This window comes from Manis javanica, chromosome 11, assembly GCF_040802235.1.
Source record: "Manis javanica isolate MJ-LG chromosome 11, MJ_LKY, whole genome shotgun sequence".
Lineage (NCBI taxonomy): Eukaryota > Metazoa > Chordata > Mammalia > Pholidota > Manidae > Manis > Manis javanica.
In genome coordinates this window covers 35,307,093-35,324,033 of record NC_133166.1, presented here as the reverse complement: position 1 = coordinate 35,324,033, position 16,941 = coordinate 35,307,093, and the positions used below count along the sequence as shown (strand labels likewise).

Genomic DNA, 16,941 nt, shown 5'->3' with positions numbered 1-16,941 from the left:
GACTGTAGACTATCTACTGTTAAAAGAACATATGGGATGTGAACAGTTCCCAGGAATGTGTTGTTTTAATTTGTCTGATTTTTCTCAAACTATTCAAATTCAGTTAGACAATATCCATCATATCATTGATAAGTTTTCACAAATGCCTAGGGTGCCTAACTGGTTTTCTTGTTTTCACTGGATATGGCTGGTAATTGTAGGTCTGCTTTGGTTATGTAGCTGTATTCCTAATATGTTAATGTGTGCACACAATTTAATTAGTAGTTTAAAACCTATACATGCTTATGTTACACTAGAAGAAGATATGTCAAAGAATAACCAATCTTCCCATGTTTTCTTCCATCTGCTACTTCTATAGCTTCTCTTCTTCCTTCATAATTACAACCCCTAACTAGAATTCATGCCTCATATCGAAATTACCAAGTATCATAATTCTTCCAAGTGGTAAAGATACCTCAAGACAAATGCTGGGCATAGAAACCACAGGGCATAAATCTGCAAAGAAGTAAAAAGCTAACCTTTTCAAACAATATGGCTTCTCTCTCACTTGCCAACTTTACATTTCCCTGTATGGCCCTGGAAGATGACTGGTTAGCCAGAGATGGGTAGGATTCCTCAAGGGAGGAACAACCTAAGACAGGCACAGTCGCAGGGGGGCCATCAGGTGAGAAATTGGGGATCAACAGAGGTGAGGCTTAGAACCTCAACCCCCCTGTTTTGAGAGAAATCTTCTGCATCCGTGGATGTTTTGCTGCCTTTGTCTAGCTCGGATTAATACTTAGTCCATAGGCACACACCTGATCATCTACATTTGCCCTCTTACAGTACTAAACTATGTTTTCTACCTTTATCTTGCATCTACCTACCACTTCAGCATTTTATTAAAAATAATAATAATAATAATAATAATAATAATAATAAGGGAGAAATGTGGGATTCACATATAAATCAAGTATAAAAATCAAACGAATAATCACAATTGATCTGATTGTTTATAGTTCATTATGCATGATCAAAACTGAAAGTTTCTGTGATGACTGCCCTTGCACTGTTCACCATGTAAGAACTTATTCACTATGTAAGAACTTGTTCACCATGTAAAAACTTGTTCGTTATGCTTCAGAAGATTGGAGACTGTTGAGAATTAGGCTTGGGGTTTATTAATGGTTGTGCATTGAGTCCCCTATACAGAATTTTATTGTTGCTAACAACCATATGATCAATAAATATGAGAGATGCCCTCTCAAAAAAAAAATAAATAAAAATAAATAAATAAAAAATAAAAAGGTAAGCTTCCCAGCGCCAAAAAAAAAAAATCTCTTGAATATAAACATGAGCAACTTTTTCCTGAATGCATTTCCTCAGGCAAGGGAAACAAAAGCAAAAATGAACAAATGGGACTACATCAAACTAAAAAAACTCTGTACAGTGAAGGAGACCATAAGTACAACAAAAAGGAATTCTACAGTATGGGAGAATATATTCATAAGCAAAATATCTGACAAGGGGTTAACATCCAAAATACATAAAGAACTCACATGTCTCAACACTGAAAAAGCAAATAACTCTATTAAAAAATGGTCAGAGGATATGAAGAGACAGTTCTCCAAAGAAGAAATTCAGATGATCAACAGCCACATAAAAAGATGCTCCTCATTGCTAATTATCAGGGAAATGCAAATTAAAACCACAATGAAATATCACCTCACAACAGTTAGGATGGCCAACATGGAAAAGACAAGAAACAACAAATGCTGGCAAGGATGTAGAGAAAGGGGAACCCTACTAGACTGTTGGTGGAAACATATATTAGTTCAACCATTGTGGAAAGCAATATGGAGGTTCCTCAAAAAACTCTAAATAGAAATACCATTTGACCCAAGAATTCCACTTGTAGGAATTTACCCAAAGGAAACAAGATCTCAGATTCAAAAAGACATATACACCCCTATGTTTATTGCAGCACTATTTACAATAGCCAAGATATGGAAGCAAACTAAGGGTCCATCAGTAGACGAATCGATAAAGAAGAGGTGGTACATAGACATAATGGAATACTATTCAGCCATAAGAAACAAACAAATCCTACCATTTGCAACAACATGGATGGAGCTAAAGGGTATTATGCTCAGTGAAATAAGCCAAGCAGAGAAGGACAACTACCAAATGATTTCCCTCATTTGTGGAGTATAACAAAGCAAACCTGAAGGAGCTAAACAGCAGCAGACTCACAAACTCCAAAGGGGAAGGGTGGGGGAGGGCGGGTGGGGAGGGAGAGAGAAGGGATGGTGAGGTATCATGATTGGTGCACACAGTGTGTGTGGGGTCACGGGGAAGACAGTATAGCTCAGAGAAGACAAATAGGGACTCTGTGGCATCTTAGTACACTGATGGACAGTGACTGCAATGGGGTATGGGGGAGGACTTGACAATAAGGGTGAATGTAATAACCACATTGTTTTTCTTGTGAAACCTTCATAAGAGTGTATATCAGAGACAGCTTAATAAAAAAAATTTTTTTAATTAAAATAAAAATAAAACATATCTTCTTCTGCTGGAGCCTGCAAATTGGCTTGAAACACTCTCTTTACAGGCGCCATAGAGAGGAGTCCCAGCAGAGGAGACTTCCTGGCTGTATCCAGCCAATCACCCAGCATGGATTCAGGGCCCATGGTGTGCCTGACCATGTATTATTCTGTTGGGATTCAGGAGAAGAATAAAGCAAGGATCCTACCTTCCAGACATCCAAACTCAAATCATGAAACGATTAATGAAAAAGAGAAGACACTGAAAGGAGTGCTGATCTGAATGATAAGGAGTATAAATGCTGAAGTGGCCCAGATGTGGAAGCGATAATGGTCCAGAGCATTTGGATAAGGCTCCCTAGGGAAGACAGTCTGGAGAAGGCCTGGGGTGGTAGAAAGTAGAAGCCAGGCATTCCTATGGGAAGTCTTACTGGTCCTTCATCTCCTGCAGGCTCAGAAAATTGTCCACTCCCGATTTCATATTCAAAATGCTGGTCTCCAAAACCCTTCAGAAGTAAATCTCCTGTGCCACCAGTGACCTACAAATGTCTTTTCTGAAAGCTAGAAGATATTTTGAAAATTGTTGGAAGCAAGTGAGTTAAGGATGATGGTCAAAGATGCACCATGATGACCCAGGTTGGTGACTCTGAGAGGTGAACAAGTTCCACAAATGACATTAAAGAATTGCTCAGATTGTGTTCCACAATAAATAAAATTATTTTTTGGCTCAGAGGCAAATGCCAGATGACTGTCTTTTTATACCCCCTGCAATTCCTGATCTAGAAAATAAAAGCAGGGAGAGTGGCCAGGCACGCCCACCTCATCAGCAAGCAATTATCATGATGTTTCATGTCATCATTATTGTCTTTCATCAACTGTCAGAGAATTAGGGCTCCTGAGCATGTTTTCTATATAACTGAAGTTCATCCTTCAAGTTTAGGAGAATTTTTTCTTTGTGTTTTAGAATCTTAGCCAATCTTCCAACCACACACTATACACTCCTCCTAACACTCTTTAGTAAGACTGTTCTTAAAATAACTTTGATGAGCATTTTCAATCAGTTTAATCTACTGTTTATGTTGGTTCTTCAAAGTTACTGATTCTGGAAGCACAAAATAAGAATGTTTATCAAATCATTTCCAAAGCAAGAATAAGAATTCTTCAAATTGGGACTGCAGTGGCTGAATGATACTCACAAACTTTAAAGAATGGATTCTATTACATCCACTTTCCTCTTCCTTTCTCTGTGGCACTCAGTGTCCCATAGGGGACCAGTAGCTTTTGAAAAATTTCAGTAAAACTTGCAGTGGACGTGATCCTGGGGAAGATAACTCCCTGAGTATAAGCTAGTTCTATGGCCCAGAATGTAATTTCTGACCTCAAATATTGATCACATTTCCTGTGATATACATGCTTATAGAACTGTTCTTTACTTCAGAAAACTTAACTTTTGTAGTGGTATATCTATTTGTGATTACTTGATTGATGTTTGCATCCTCTAGTAGACCATAAATCCCAGGAAAGTGGAGGCCATGACTGGTTTTGCCCACCATTACCGCCCCCCACCCCAGCACCTAGTCTAACAGGTGTTCAATAATTTTGTGATGAATGACTGCAGGAACAAATGGCAAGTCTGGAGCCCAGATTTCTGGTTCTGCTAGTGCTGTCTTACATGACTTTGGACAGAGTATTTTACCTCCTCTGAATCTCAGGCACCACAATGGGAAAACGTCTTCAAGGATAAACAAAGTGTTCATCCACTTTAGACTTCTAAACTATTTAAATATGAGGAAAGGATAGAAGGTATTAAGATTAGAGAATCCGAGGAGAGGTAGTGGCAGTGAGTGATTAGCTGAGCATCCCTAAGAAATGGCAGGAATGACTCTGGGAATAAATGCATTGTCTCTACAGCCATCTAGACTTTGGAAGAATTGTGAACAGAAAAAAATTTTTCAATGAAACCCTCCTTTTTCTTTCGTCATCTGTTTCTTGAAACTCTATACTCACCACGATCATCATCACCATGCAACCACCTTCAACAAATCAATGTTATTATGCCTCCCATTCTGTCCTGCCTCTAAGAAAATTCTGGAATAAACTCAGTCATGTGCAAACGCAGTTTTAGGAACTTCCTATCACTATTCTCTCTTGCCATTAGGGTTTAAATTTTCCAATTCTGTTTTGGAGAATTTTTAACTTATAAATGAACTGGTAAAAACTGAACTTCAGACAAGGTGGGAACGTTTTTTAGTGGTCAAAGAGAGACTTTCATAAGGCCTCTCAAATCCCACCCAGAGGTGCCATTGCTCTGCCAGCCCAACCTCATTGCCTGGCTCCTAGGAGCACCAGGAAAATCCAAGGAGATGAACTGTCCATACCACTTTCTCATCAAAGTCACTTGAATATTTTGCCTTCCATGGTCAAGATAGGGTGAGGCAAGTGAGGCATTTATGTTGGGAGCAAAATTTAAGGGGGGCATCAAAAAGCCCAGTAATCAAAGAGAATATTTTAATGCACCACCTTAAAATAAAAATTAATGTAAAAATCCATGATGAACAAGGTAACACATTTTTAATAAGCAAAGATCAATATTATTGCTTTTTTTATTTTGCCTCAGGCTCCAATATGGCTTGGCTAGGCATGTCTTCTCTCACTCCTTCCCATTTTGATCTGATGCGAGACAACTGTGAATGCCCAAAATGGAATGTGCAAAGGGAGGCATAAGAGTCAGAGATATCCAATGTGAGAAGACTCAGCCTGATGTTGCCAGTTTTCAAGATGGAGGAATGGGGACAGAAGTCAGGGAATGTGGGGAGCCTCCAGAAACTAGAAAAGGGTTTTTCAGAAAAAAAACCAGATTTTTTCCCTAGAACCTCTAGAAGGAATGCAGTCTTACCAACACCTAGCTTTTAGCCTAGGATGACCCACATTGGACTTCTGAGCTCAAGACCTGTAAGACAATAAATAAATTTGTATTTTCTTAAGCCACTGTTTGTGGTAACTTGTTAAAGCAGCAGTAGGAAACTAACAACTCCTTATCATTCCATCTAAGTTCAAATGTCATCGTTAAAAAAGAGAATTTAGTTGACATCTCTCACCTGCTAAAATATCTCCCCATACTCAGGAATTCCCTGTAACACTCTTTATTTTCATTTGCTTATTATTATCTGAAATTGTTTTACACTTATTACTCTTTCCTCTCACAAGAATGTAAATTATAGGTGGGTAAGGATTTTGTTACTCTTTTCACCTAGGAATCTCCATTGTTTAGGACCCCATTGCCTGATTGACATTCAGTAAGTATTTGTTGTATAAATAAGCCTTAAACTAATGAGGATCAGAACACTCTTGTCCCAGCTAAATCACAAAGAGTAGTTGCCTGAAGAGTCCCATGCCTTGGTAGGTTCTGTATTGCAAGAACTGGCCCAACAGAAAACAGGAATGAAACAGAAATACCAAAAAGGAATTTCCAAATAGACTGTCAGTTGCTTACTTTTAAGTAGTGGAGGCAAAAAGCTTCAATAAGAAGTACTATCCCTGGACAATTACAGATCAGAAAGTCCTTTGTGGTTGCAAGGAAGTAACCAGTTGGGAAGACCAGAGAGGGTGGAAAGATATGTAATTAACTCAGTTTACTTAAATATTTAATAATCACAATTCTTAAGGGGTTGACACACACAAAAATGCCTTATAAGAAAGAACCAATGAATAACAAAGGCCAATTAGATTCTCTTTTTATATTAATGAGTCAGTTCTCTAGTGGATATTCTGAAGATTATCCGGTTCAGCTAAAGACTGCAGTGCTAATAATATCTCTAGATTTCTTAGTCTGAGATAAATAGACCTGGTATCTAAAAATGACACCCTCAGGAAGGGCTGTCAGTAAGGTAGGCAAGACCCAGCCAGCCGAGAAAGTGAATCTGTGCAGACAAGTCAGCAATGCCCTGATGTCAACACCCTGGAATAGGCCTCCAGGCTTGGTGCCTCGCCAGGCTCTTCTCGCTTACAGCCACGCCCAGATCCAAAGGGTCGCACCCGCCTCTGCCCTACGGACTCCGAGCTGGGCAAAAGCCAAGTGTACCTGTCTGAAGCCAGGGGTAACTGTCTGTGTCGGCCCCAAGGCTCTACGTTCGGCCAGCCAATAGCCTTAGATCTTGGGTGGGACCTCGGCGTATGGGCCAATGAGAGTGAGGTGGGGGTGGAGGATGAGCTCCAGTCGGAGACCTGGGGATTCGCAGCCGCAGCCCCGAACCCGAGCCATGTGGGAACCTCGCGGAGCTGAGGCGTGCGCAGCGGCGCTCGGGGGCGCGCTTTTCCTGCTGCTCTTCGCGCTGGGGGTCCGCCAACTGCTGAAGCAGAGGCGGCCGTCGGGCTTCCCCCCGGGGCCGTCGAGGCTGCCGTTTGTCGGCAACATCTACCCACTGGCCACCTCAGCAGAGCTCCCCCACGTCTATATGAGAAAGCAGAGCCAGGTGTATGGCGAGGTACAGCGCGACCCGCCGCGGGCAGGGAGGGCGCGGACGCTCCTCGGGGTGGGCTGGCGGCCGCCCCTGGGCCCCTCTCCGTGCTGATCCGTGCGCCTGCGGCTGGGAGGGAGTCCCGCGTCCCGGCCAGGCGGAGAAGCCCTGGACGGCGCACCGCTGCCCAGCGGGTAGCCTTACCCGATCCTCCCGCCCGGCGGGCGCCGGGTGTGCTCCCGCGCCTGCGTAGTGGGCCCCGAGGCGCCTGAGGACGCCCGAGCACGATGTTCCCGCGCGGGCGCAGTGGGCCCACTGTGCGCGGGCCGGCGTCGGGAGTGACTGTATCTTCCCTCGGCTGAGGTGCACGGGGCCCGGTGTCCCGGTGTCGCCAGGCCCGCGTAGGTTAGGTTCCACCCCAGGCCTCTAGAGAAAACGAGGCGTCCGAATTCTAGGACAGAATTAATGGTTAATAGGACGTTCTTGGATGTCTGCTTTTGAGGACGGTGGTCTAGGCGTCCGCTGTGAGGATTAGGAAGCGCGGGTGACCGCCCCAGGCGGAGAAGTGGGCTCTGGAAAATGGTTGTGAGAGCCAATGAATTAATGGCCGAAAACGGGTGCGGCGTCCTACAGCGCAGGGTGAGCAATGTCGTCTTGTCTGGCGGGGAGCATCCTCCCAGTAAACAGACTGCTGTGGGGCCCCTGCCTTCCAGTATGGGCTCATTTAAACTCACAGTCGCCCAGGCGGTACTTGGGTCTTGCTCATTGTACAGAGGAGGAAACAGGAGCAAAGAAACGCTGAATGACTTGTAGACAGCCACACCGGTGCTGCCTGGCAGGGGAAAAGCCCAGAGCACAAGCCTGTGCGTGGGTGTCCTGACTCAGAAGGACCCAGAAGTTTCCAGAGCACTGGTCCTGGTCGGGCTTACTTGTTCTGTTTTGAATCCATTCACTTACATTGAACAAGCCAGGCCCTTGCAGGAGCTGGGGATGAAGTGAAGAAGGCAGACACAGCTCTGTGTTAAGGAGTTGCAGCCTAGTGAAACTAATTACCGACCACAAATTGTCGATAGTCCAGCAGAACTGTTGGGCGATGGTGGTATTCAGGTTGGGGCTTAAGCCCTTACTTTAACCGACTTTTACAAGAATTATTCTAGGTATTGGCAGCTTTCTAGAGTTTTACATTGTTAAAAGGGAAATTGGACTTAGGGAAAGCAAATATATATGGTTCTTAGGTTTTATTTTCCACCCTCTACCAAGAATTGAGTGTACTGCCATCATTTCCACTGAATATATTTGATCTGTGATATGCTGGTAGAACGCATTGTAATATTCTAGAGAAATCATGAGATGTGAAATCATGAGAGTATAGAGGTTGAGTCCTTTTTCTACCTATAAAACCTGACCTTTACTTCTCTGAATCATAATTTTTCCTCATATGCAAATGAGAATAACTGAAAATAGTAAAGTGCTATTCAAATGTAATTGTTTATTAGATTTATTACGACTACAAATTAAAAATTATTTCTAAAGCAATGATTTGAAATGGTTTCTTGCAAGATCAGAAATTAAGTTTTTCATATATAAATATCTGAACTGCAAGGAATTCTTTATTACTATGAATATTCTTTTGGGGAAGGGGTAATCTAAGTCTATCATAATATATTACAAATTAAATTACACATTTTCTTGAAGACTATCATCTTAGGATAGGTAGATCTGGTACAATGGATTTAAGAGTAATCAGGGTTATTGCTTGTACAAGCGTATGAGGCAGCCATAGTTCTTTTAAAAGAGGGCTCATTACTGGAGGTAAAAGCGAGTAGGGCTAACCGGTGCTATTAAATGCAAGAGGGGCAGAGACAGAGAAAGGAATAAAAAATGAACAGGAATTACACATTGAAACTAGACATTGTTTGCCTGCCTCCACCTTAGTTGAAAACCCCAAACACATTAACTCTTTAAGCTATGGCAGCATTTGATCTTTTATTTTAGTTATGAAACACCCCTAAAGGTATCCCATTGTCTTAGAAGTACAAAGTCTCAAACTGAATATAAGTTGTTAAAATACTTTTTTGAAAGTGGGAGGAAACTGTTATCTCTTATGCTTCTGGAAAGTTATTTATAGGGCTTATTTGTAAATAGAATCTTAGTTTCCACTGTCTTTATAATTTGGAAGTGTGTGCTTAGAGAAAAAAACCTGGACTTGAAAATTGCTTATAAGGAATGACAGTCACCCCAGGTGGCACACACTTTTATGAAGTCTGAATTCTATTCTCTTTTACAATTATTGAAAAGAGAACAATCAGTATTTATGTCTTACACATTCACCTCAAAAGCAATCTTACCTAGAAATGTACCACTTCAAGAATTATCATCTCCTTGGAGATTCACTCTGTAAAATACTAAAGTGACTTTAATCTTAATCCAAATTTTGAGACACATTCCCTAACTAGCAAAGCTAGTATAAGTAGTTTTTATAATCTTATAAGATTGTTTTCAGATAATGCACATTAAGGACAAAAAAATAATTCCTTCAGTTTAACTCATTCATTTATTTATACAGTAAGCATTTATTATGGTACTGAATGAGATTCTGTGGAATGTTCAAAGATGAAAGATATGAAGTCATTGATTCTATTGAGTTTATAATTTAGCAGACAAGCAGAAGACAAGAATATGAATGTTTCTGGATCAAGGTAGTGTTAAATAAGTGCATGGGAGCATCTAAGCATGTGCTGTGGTAGTTAGAGGAGAGAGAGAGAGAGAGAGAGAGAGAGAGAGAGAGGAGAGAGAGAGAGTACACCACGAAGGCCTCTTGCAAGATGATCCCTAAAGACTTGGTATGGTCTGCACAGTCTGGCAATCAAGGCAGGCATTCCAAATGAGAAAACAACCCAAGCAAAGGTTAAAATGTGTGTGGCAATCATTTGTCCATTTCATCAACAGCACTTTTCATTCCTCTATTAGCACTTTCTCATGGTGCTATAATATGCTTAAATATGTCTCCACTGTTCATTAGTTCAACATATGTTTATCAGTTGTAATCATATACTATGTACTGTCCTAGATGTGAAGATATAGCAGTGAACAAAACAGGTAAAACATCTGCCCAGGTGTAGCTTGCATTTTAGGAGTGGGGGGATAGACAATATAAACACGATTTTAAAAATTACATAATGTTAGAATACAGAGCATGAAGTAAATTAAATTAGGATAGGGGAAATGGAGGATGCCTGGGGAATTTAAATGGGTTATTCAGAGCAGGCCTCACTGCAGAGAAGGAAAGACTTAAAGGGAATGAAGGAGAAAGCTATACAGATATCTATGAGAAGGACATTCCAGGCCAAGAAAACAAGTACAAAGGCCACAAAGCAGTATTATGCCATGTTGAGAATCAACTATGATGAGAAAAGAGATAAATTAAGAGGCTATTGTGATAGCCTAGGGGATAAATGAAGATGGCCTGGATCAGAGTGTCAGTGATAGAAGTGGTAAGAAATTGTCATATTCAGTTTATATTCTGAAAGAAAGAACATGACTACTGAGCAGTAATGTAGGGCTTGAGAGAAAAAATGGAGTCACATAGGCAGTTTGTGGGCATTTCTGGGTCTGAACAACTTGAAGGGTAGATGAAGTGGTCATTAACTGAGATAGTGAAAAATTGTGGGTAGAGCTAGTTAGGTGGGAGGAGAAGAAACATGAAGATCATAGACTGACTTCTAGAGGGAAGGAAAGTGTTGCAGGTGTTACTGTTTCCTTCTCAGTATCATAACTAGTCCATAATAATACTAAAAATTATTTAATAAAATATATGAGACTAATCTTGGACCCTTCCAAAGAGCAAAACAGTTTAAGGAGAAATTTCTACAATATGATTCACAAATTTTTACCAGAAGTCCTTGAAAAAGTGTATACCAGGATAGATGTTAGTTCAAGTAACAGTTACCCTGTTTTACCCTCAAATAGAAGACCATCTCAAGTTTCTGAGTACAGGTGGATTGCATAACAACTTTCTTAAGCCATGGCTCCTCCTTGGTTTTTATGATGCTAGTGTCCACAGGCTGACAGCTTCACCCTGAAATATGACTCTCCTGTTTGTTCTTTCACTTAACACAACATTCTATCCCAGGGTCTTTTACCATCTTTGTAAAACCATCAGTCTCTTTTTTTTCCTGCAATAGGACAACTGCTCATTCACTAATGAATTCTTTTGTTATCTCTGTTGTGATATTGTGATTTATAATAAGAAATATATATTTGTTACTTGTCTCTTTCCTGGCACATTGCTCCTAAAACCCTTGGAATTTTCTAAGTGTTAGGAATAATAAAGGTATCTTTTGTTATTCATAAGAAGCCCCTTTCAACCACACCTGAGTTTATACTAATGAGATAATTTTTTGAAAGCCCCTAAGGATGAGAGCTTGTTGCCAGGAGAACCAACCAGGATTAGAGGGTTGGAATTTTCATTCCTATCCTCTTACTTCTGGGAAGGGGAGGGGAGCTGGAGGTTGAACTAATGGCCAGTGATTTAATCAATCATGCCTGGGTAATTAAGCCTCCATAAAAATCCCTGAATCACAGAGTTCAGAGAACTTCCATGTTGGTGAACACATGCTGGTGATCTGAGGGTAGCATGCCTGGAGAGGGTATGGAAGCTCTGCATCCTTTCCCCATTCCTTGCCCTATGCATTTCTTCCATATGGCTATTCCTGAGTTGTATATGTTAAAAAGAAAACCACAGGGGATTCTGGGAAAAATATGGCAGACTAAGAAGGCAAGGCAAAAACCACCTCCCAAGAGCACATAGAACACGAATATATAGCAAATATAACCAAACCTGAAAATGACCTGAAGACTGCAGAACTGACTACCTACATCTGGGAAGAAGAGAAGACCCTACAGAAAAGGGTAAAGTGGCAAAGCCGTCATACAGCAGGACTCAAGCCCTCCCCCAACTGCAGCCCACAGGCAGGAGGAAAAGGAATGGAGCTGGGAGGGATTAGAAGCCCAGAACTGCTGACCACCTGGCTCTGGAGATCTGCTCCGGGAACATGAACCCATATTACATGGTATTCTGCTGATTAGTGGGGCTGGACAACAGAGACAGATGGAACCCTTGGAGAGGCTGAGATGCCAGCTGCTTGTGGAGAATAGGCACACTCTATCAGACCCCCTGAGAAAAAAGCAAAGTGGGCAGTTTGAAAGACTTTCCAGCAGCAAGGGGGGCCCCAGAGGGGCAAGGGTTACACAGTGCTCTCTGTTTAGGAGAAAGGTCAAGTGGACAATACCCCCTCAACCTCCCCTCAGGCCAACAGGTTAGGAACTCTCAGGAGCTTCTATCACTCTTAACTGGCAATGCAGTCCCTAAGCCACCTCTTGTGATGCATGGCCTGCCAGCTGGCAGTAAAATCAGACATTTCTCCTGGGTACACAGAGGAAGACCCTCCCGACTTTCTCAGCCTTGTTTCAGGCTAGCCAGGGGACTGCATGTGGGAGCCAGCCCCAGGAACTCTTTCATCTCAGCAGGCACCAGTCTGGCTCACCAGCAGCACCCACCATTGCAGCAGGCTGGATGGAGGGCGACTCTGCCCACAGCAGCTCCAGCAGTGCAACACCAAAGCTCTCCCCTGTGCATGTAGCCCACTTGACCCAGCGATGGAGGCAGGCCTTGCAGCCAGGAAGGCAGAGGGAGCTTCTCAGCCCTATTTTGGCCCAGCTACATAAGTACTATAGGAGCCAATCCCAGGAGCTTCTTCCTCCTGGCACATGCCTGTCCCACTCACCTGTGGCCCCTGCCATTCCTGCAAGCTGGGTTGGGGCGGCTTTACCCACAGCAACTACAGTGGTGCAGCTCTGAGAATTCTTCCTGCTGGCATGATCAGCTGATGGCCCACACAGCCCACCTGAAATCAGATCACTACAAGCCAGACAGCTGCTCCTCCTGCTTCACACCAACAGCTGGGGCTCCAGCATAAGAAATTGAGCTTCTGGGCACTAGATGGTGTCTCCTACACAAAGCTATTACTCCATAGGAGAAACACACACACACACACAAAGGCTTCAAGGTAAAAGTCATAAACATGCTCATGGATCTACAGAAAAGTATTCAAGATCTCAGGGAAGACCTCAACAAAAAGATAGAAGGCCTCCAAAAAAGTCACAGAGAGCTGAAGAATACAGTACCTGAAATGAAAAATACAGTGGAGGGAATCAATAGCAGGCTTACACAGGTTGAAGAAATTGTATGTTATCTGGAAATTAGGGAGTAAGAAAACAATGAAGCTGAAATACAGAGAAAAACAGATGTCTAGGAATGAAAGAATAATAAGAAAGCTGTGTGACCAATCTAAACAGAATAATATTCGCATTATAGGCATACCAGAAGAAGAAGAGAGAGACTAAGGGATAGAATGTCTCTTTGAAGAAATGTTGAAAACTTCCCCAATCTGTGGGAGGAAGTAGACACTCAGGTCAAGGAAGCCTAGAGATCTCCCGACAAAAAGAACCCTAGAAAGACAATACTAAGACATATAATAATTAAAATGGCTAAGATCAAGGACAAGGAGAGAGTATTATTGAAAGGAGCCAGAGAGAGAAAAAAGATTGCTTATAAAGAAAACCCCATCAGACTATCATCAGACTTCTCAGCAGAAACTTTGCAGGTCAGAAAGGAATGGCATGATATATTTAATGTAATGAAACAGAAGGGCCTCAAAACAAGAGTACTCTACCTGGCAAGATTATCATTTATATTTGAAGCAGGGATTAAACAATTCTCAGATAAAAGTTGAAGGAATTCACCACCATTAAGCAAACCCTACAGGATATATTAAAGTAACTTCTCTAGATGGAAATGTTCCTAAGACTAAATAGCTGTCACCAGAGAAAATAAACCCACTGTAAAGGAGGTAGACCAATTAATCACCAAGCAAGTATAAAATTAAATAAACTATGCACAAAATCAATAAGGGATACACAAAAAGTGCAGAATATGACACCTAATATATAAAGTGTGGAGGAGGAAGAAGAAAAGGACAGGGGAAGTACCTTTAGATTGTGTTTGAAATAGAGTAATCAGCGATTTAAGATAGACTGTTAGATAGTAAGGAAGCTGTCCTTGAACCTTTGGTAACCACAAATCTAAAGCCTACAATGGCAATGAGTCAATATCTATTAATAATCACCTTAAATGTAAATGGACTGAATGCACCAATCAAAATTCATATGGCAGAATGGATTAACAAACAAGACCCATCTATATGCTGCCTATAAGAGACTCATTTCAGACCCAAAGACACAGACAGACTAAAAGTGAAGGGATGGGAAAAGGTACTTAAGCAAATAATAGGGAGCAAAAAGCAGAAGTAGCAGTACTTATATCAGACAAAATAGATTTCAAAACAAAATAACAAGAGACAAAGAAGGACATTACATAATGATAAAGGTGTCAATCCAGTAAGAGGATATAACCATTATAAATATCTGTGCACCCAATATCGGAGCACCTAAATATGTAAAACAGATACTAACAGAATTTAAGGGGGAAATAGACTGCAACACAGTCATTTTAGGAGACTTTAACACACCACTTACACCAATAGATCAACCAGATAGAAAATACTAAGGAAACAAAGGCACTGAACAATACATTGTAACAGATGGACCTAACAGACATCTACAGAACATTCCACCCCAGAACAGTAGGATAAACATTCTTCTCAAGTGTACATGGAACATTTTCCAGAATAGATCACATACTAGGCCACAAAAAGAGCCTCAATAAATTAAAAAGATTGAAATTGTATCAAGCAGATTCTTAGACTACAATGTTATGAAACTAAAAATAAATAACACAAAGAAAACAAAAAAGCCTACAAACACCTGGAGGCTTAACAACTGCTCCTAAATAATCAATGCATCAATGACCAAATTAAAACAGAGATCAAGCAATATATGGAGACAAATGACAACAACAATTCAACAGCCCAAAACCTGTGGGATGCAGCAAAAGCAGTTCTAAGAGGAAAGTACATAGTAATACAGGCCTAAGAGGCAAGAACAATCTCAAATAAACAGTCTAAACTCACAATTAAAGAAAATAGAAGAAGAACAAATGATTCCCAAAGTCAGTAGAAGGGACATAACAAAGATCAGAGCATAAGTAAATAAAATTGAGAGGAATAAAACAATAGAATCAATGAAACCAGGAACTGCTTCTTTGAGAAAATAAAATACATAAATCCCTAGCCAGACTTATCAAGAAAAAAAGAGTATACACACATAAACAGAATAAGAAATAAGAAAGAAAAAATCACTATGGACACCACAGAAATATGAGGAATTATTAGAGAATACTATGAAAAATTACATGATAAAAATTGTATGTTGTAGAAGAAATGGAAACTTTCTAGAAAAATACAACCTTCCAAGACTGACCCAGGAAGAAACAAAAAATCTGAACAGGCCAATTACCAGCAATGAAATTAAATTGGTAATACAAAAACTACCTAAGGACAAAATCCCTGAACCAGATGGTTTCATTGCTGGATTTTATCAAACATTTAGAGAAGACATAACACCCATCCTCCTTAAAGTTTTCCAAAAAGTAGAAGAGGAGGGAATACTTCCAAACTCATTCTGAGGCCAGCATCACTCTAATACCAAAACCAGACAAAGACACCACAAAAAAAAGAAAATTATAGACCAATATCCCTGATGAACATAGATGCAAAAATACTCAATGAAATATTAGCAAACTGAAATAAAAAATACATCAAAAAGATCATCCATCATAACCAAGTGGGATTTATTCCAGGGATGCAAGGATGGTATAATATTCATAAATCACACAGAGAAGACAAGTACTGATTCTATAGCATCTTACTATGCTGATGGACAGTGACTGTAATGGGGTATGTAGTGGGGACTTGATAATTGGGGGACTCTAGTAATCACAATGTTACTCATGTAGTATATTAATGATACCAAAAGAAAACCACTGACAACAGTATCGAGCTACAAATTTTTTTTAAAATCCATTATAAGATAGTATATATTTAATAAAACTTGTTCAAGAACTTTAAAAAAATCATAAAACAGTCAATATCATACATCACATCAACAAAAAGGACAAAACTCACATGATCATCTCAATAGATGCAGAAAAAGCATTTGATAAAATGCAACATCCATTCATGAAACAACACCCAACAAAATGGGCATAGAGGATATTTACCTCAATGTAATAAAGACCATATATGACAACCCCACAGGCAACATCATACTAACAGTGAAAAGTGAAAGTTTTTCCTCTAAGATCAGGAACAAGACAATGATGCTAACTCTCACTACTTTTATTCAGCATAGTACTGGAGGTTCTAGCCATGGAAATCAAACAACACAGAGATAAAACACATCCATATTGGTAAGGAAGAAGTTAAACTGTCATTGTTTGCAGACAACATGATACTCTACTTAGAAAACCCTAAAGACTCCACCAATAAAATATTAGAATGAATAATGGATTCAGCAAGGTTGCCCAATACAAAATTAGTAAACAGAAATCTGTTGCATTCCAATATACTAACAACAAATTACCAGAAAGAGAACTCAAGAAAATAACTCTATCTACAATTGCATCTAAAATAATAAAATACCTAGAACTAAACCTAACAAAGGAGGTGAAAGACTTTTATTCTGAAAACTACAAGACACTTAGGAGAGAAATTTAAAAAGACACCAGAAGTTGAAAATCTGTCATATGCTTCTGGATGGGAAGAATAATATTGTCAAAATGGCCATCCTGCCTAAAGCAATCTACAGATTTACTGCATTCCCCATCAAAATACCAACAGCATTCTTCAACAAACTAGAACAAATATTCCTAAAATTCATAAGGAACCACAAAAGACCCCAAATAGCCAAAGCAATCCTGAGAAAGAAGAGGAAAGCTGGGG

The 16,941-nt window shown here is 40.4% G+C and overlaps 1 protein-coding gene across 3 annotated transcripts in view; it reads left to right on the top strand.

Annotated features, from left to right (window-relative positions):
- Window positions 1-6,247: 6,247 nt before the first annotated feature.
- Window positions 6,248-16,941, top strand: part of CYP2R1 (cytochrome P450 family 2 subfamily R member 1) — a 28,656-nt gene continuing 17,962 nt past the window's right edge. For 2 of the 3 annotated variants that reach the window (XM_037026679.2, XM_037026678.2), the window contains exon 1: window positions 6,248-7,009. In XM_037026679.2, coding sequence (XP_036882574.2) covers window positions 6,707-7,009 — 303 coding nt within the window. In that variant the 5' untranslated portion in view covers window positions 6,248-6,706. The remainder of the gene's footprint in view (window positions 7,010-16,941) is intronic. The other variant, XM_073216248.1, reaches the window with a different exon arrangement.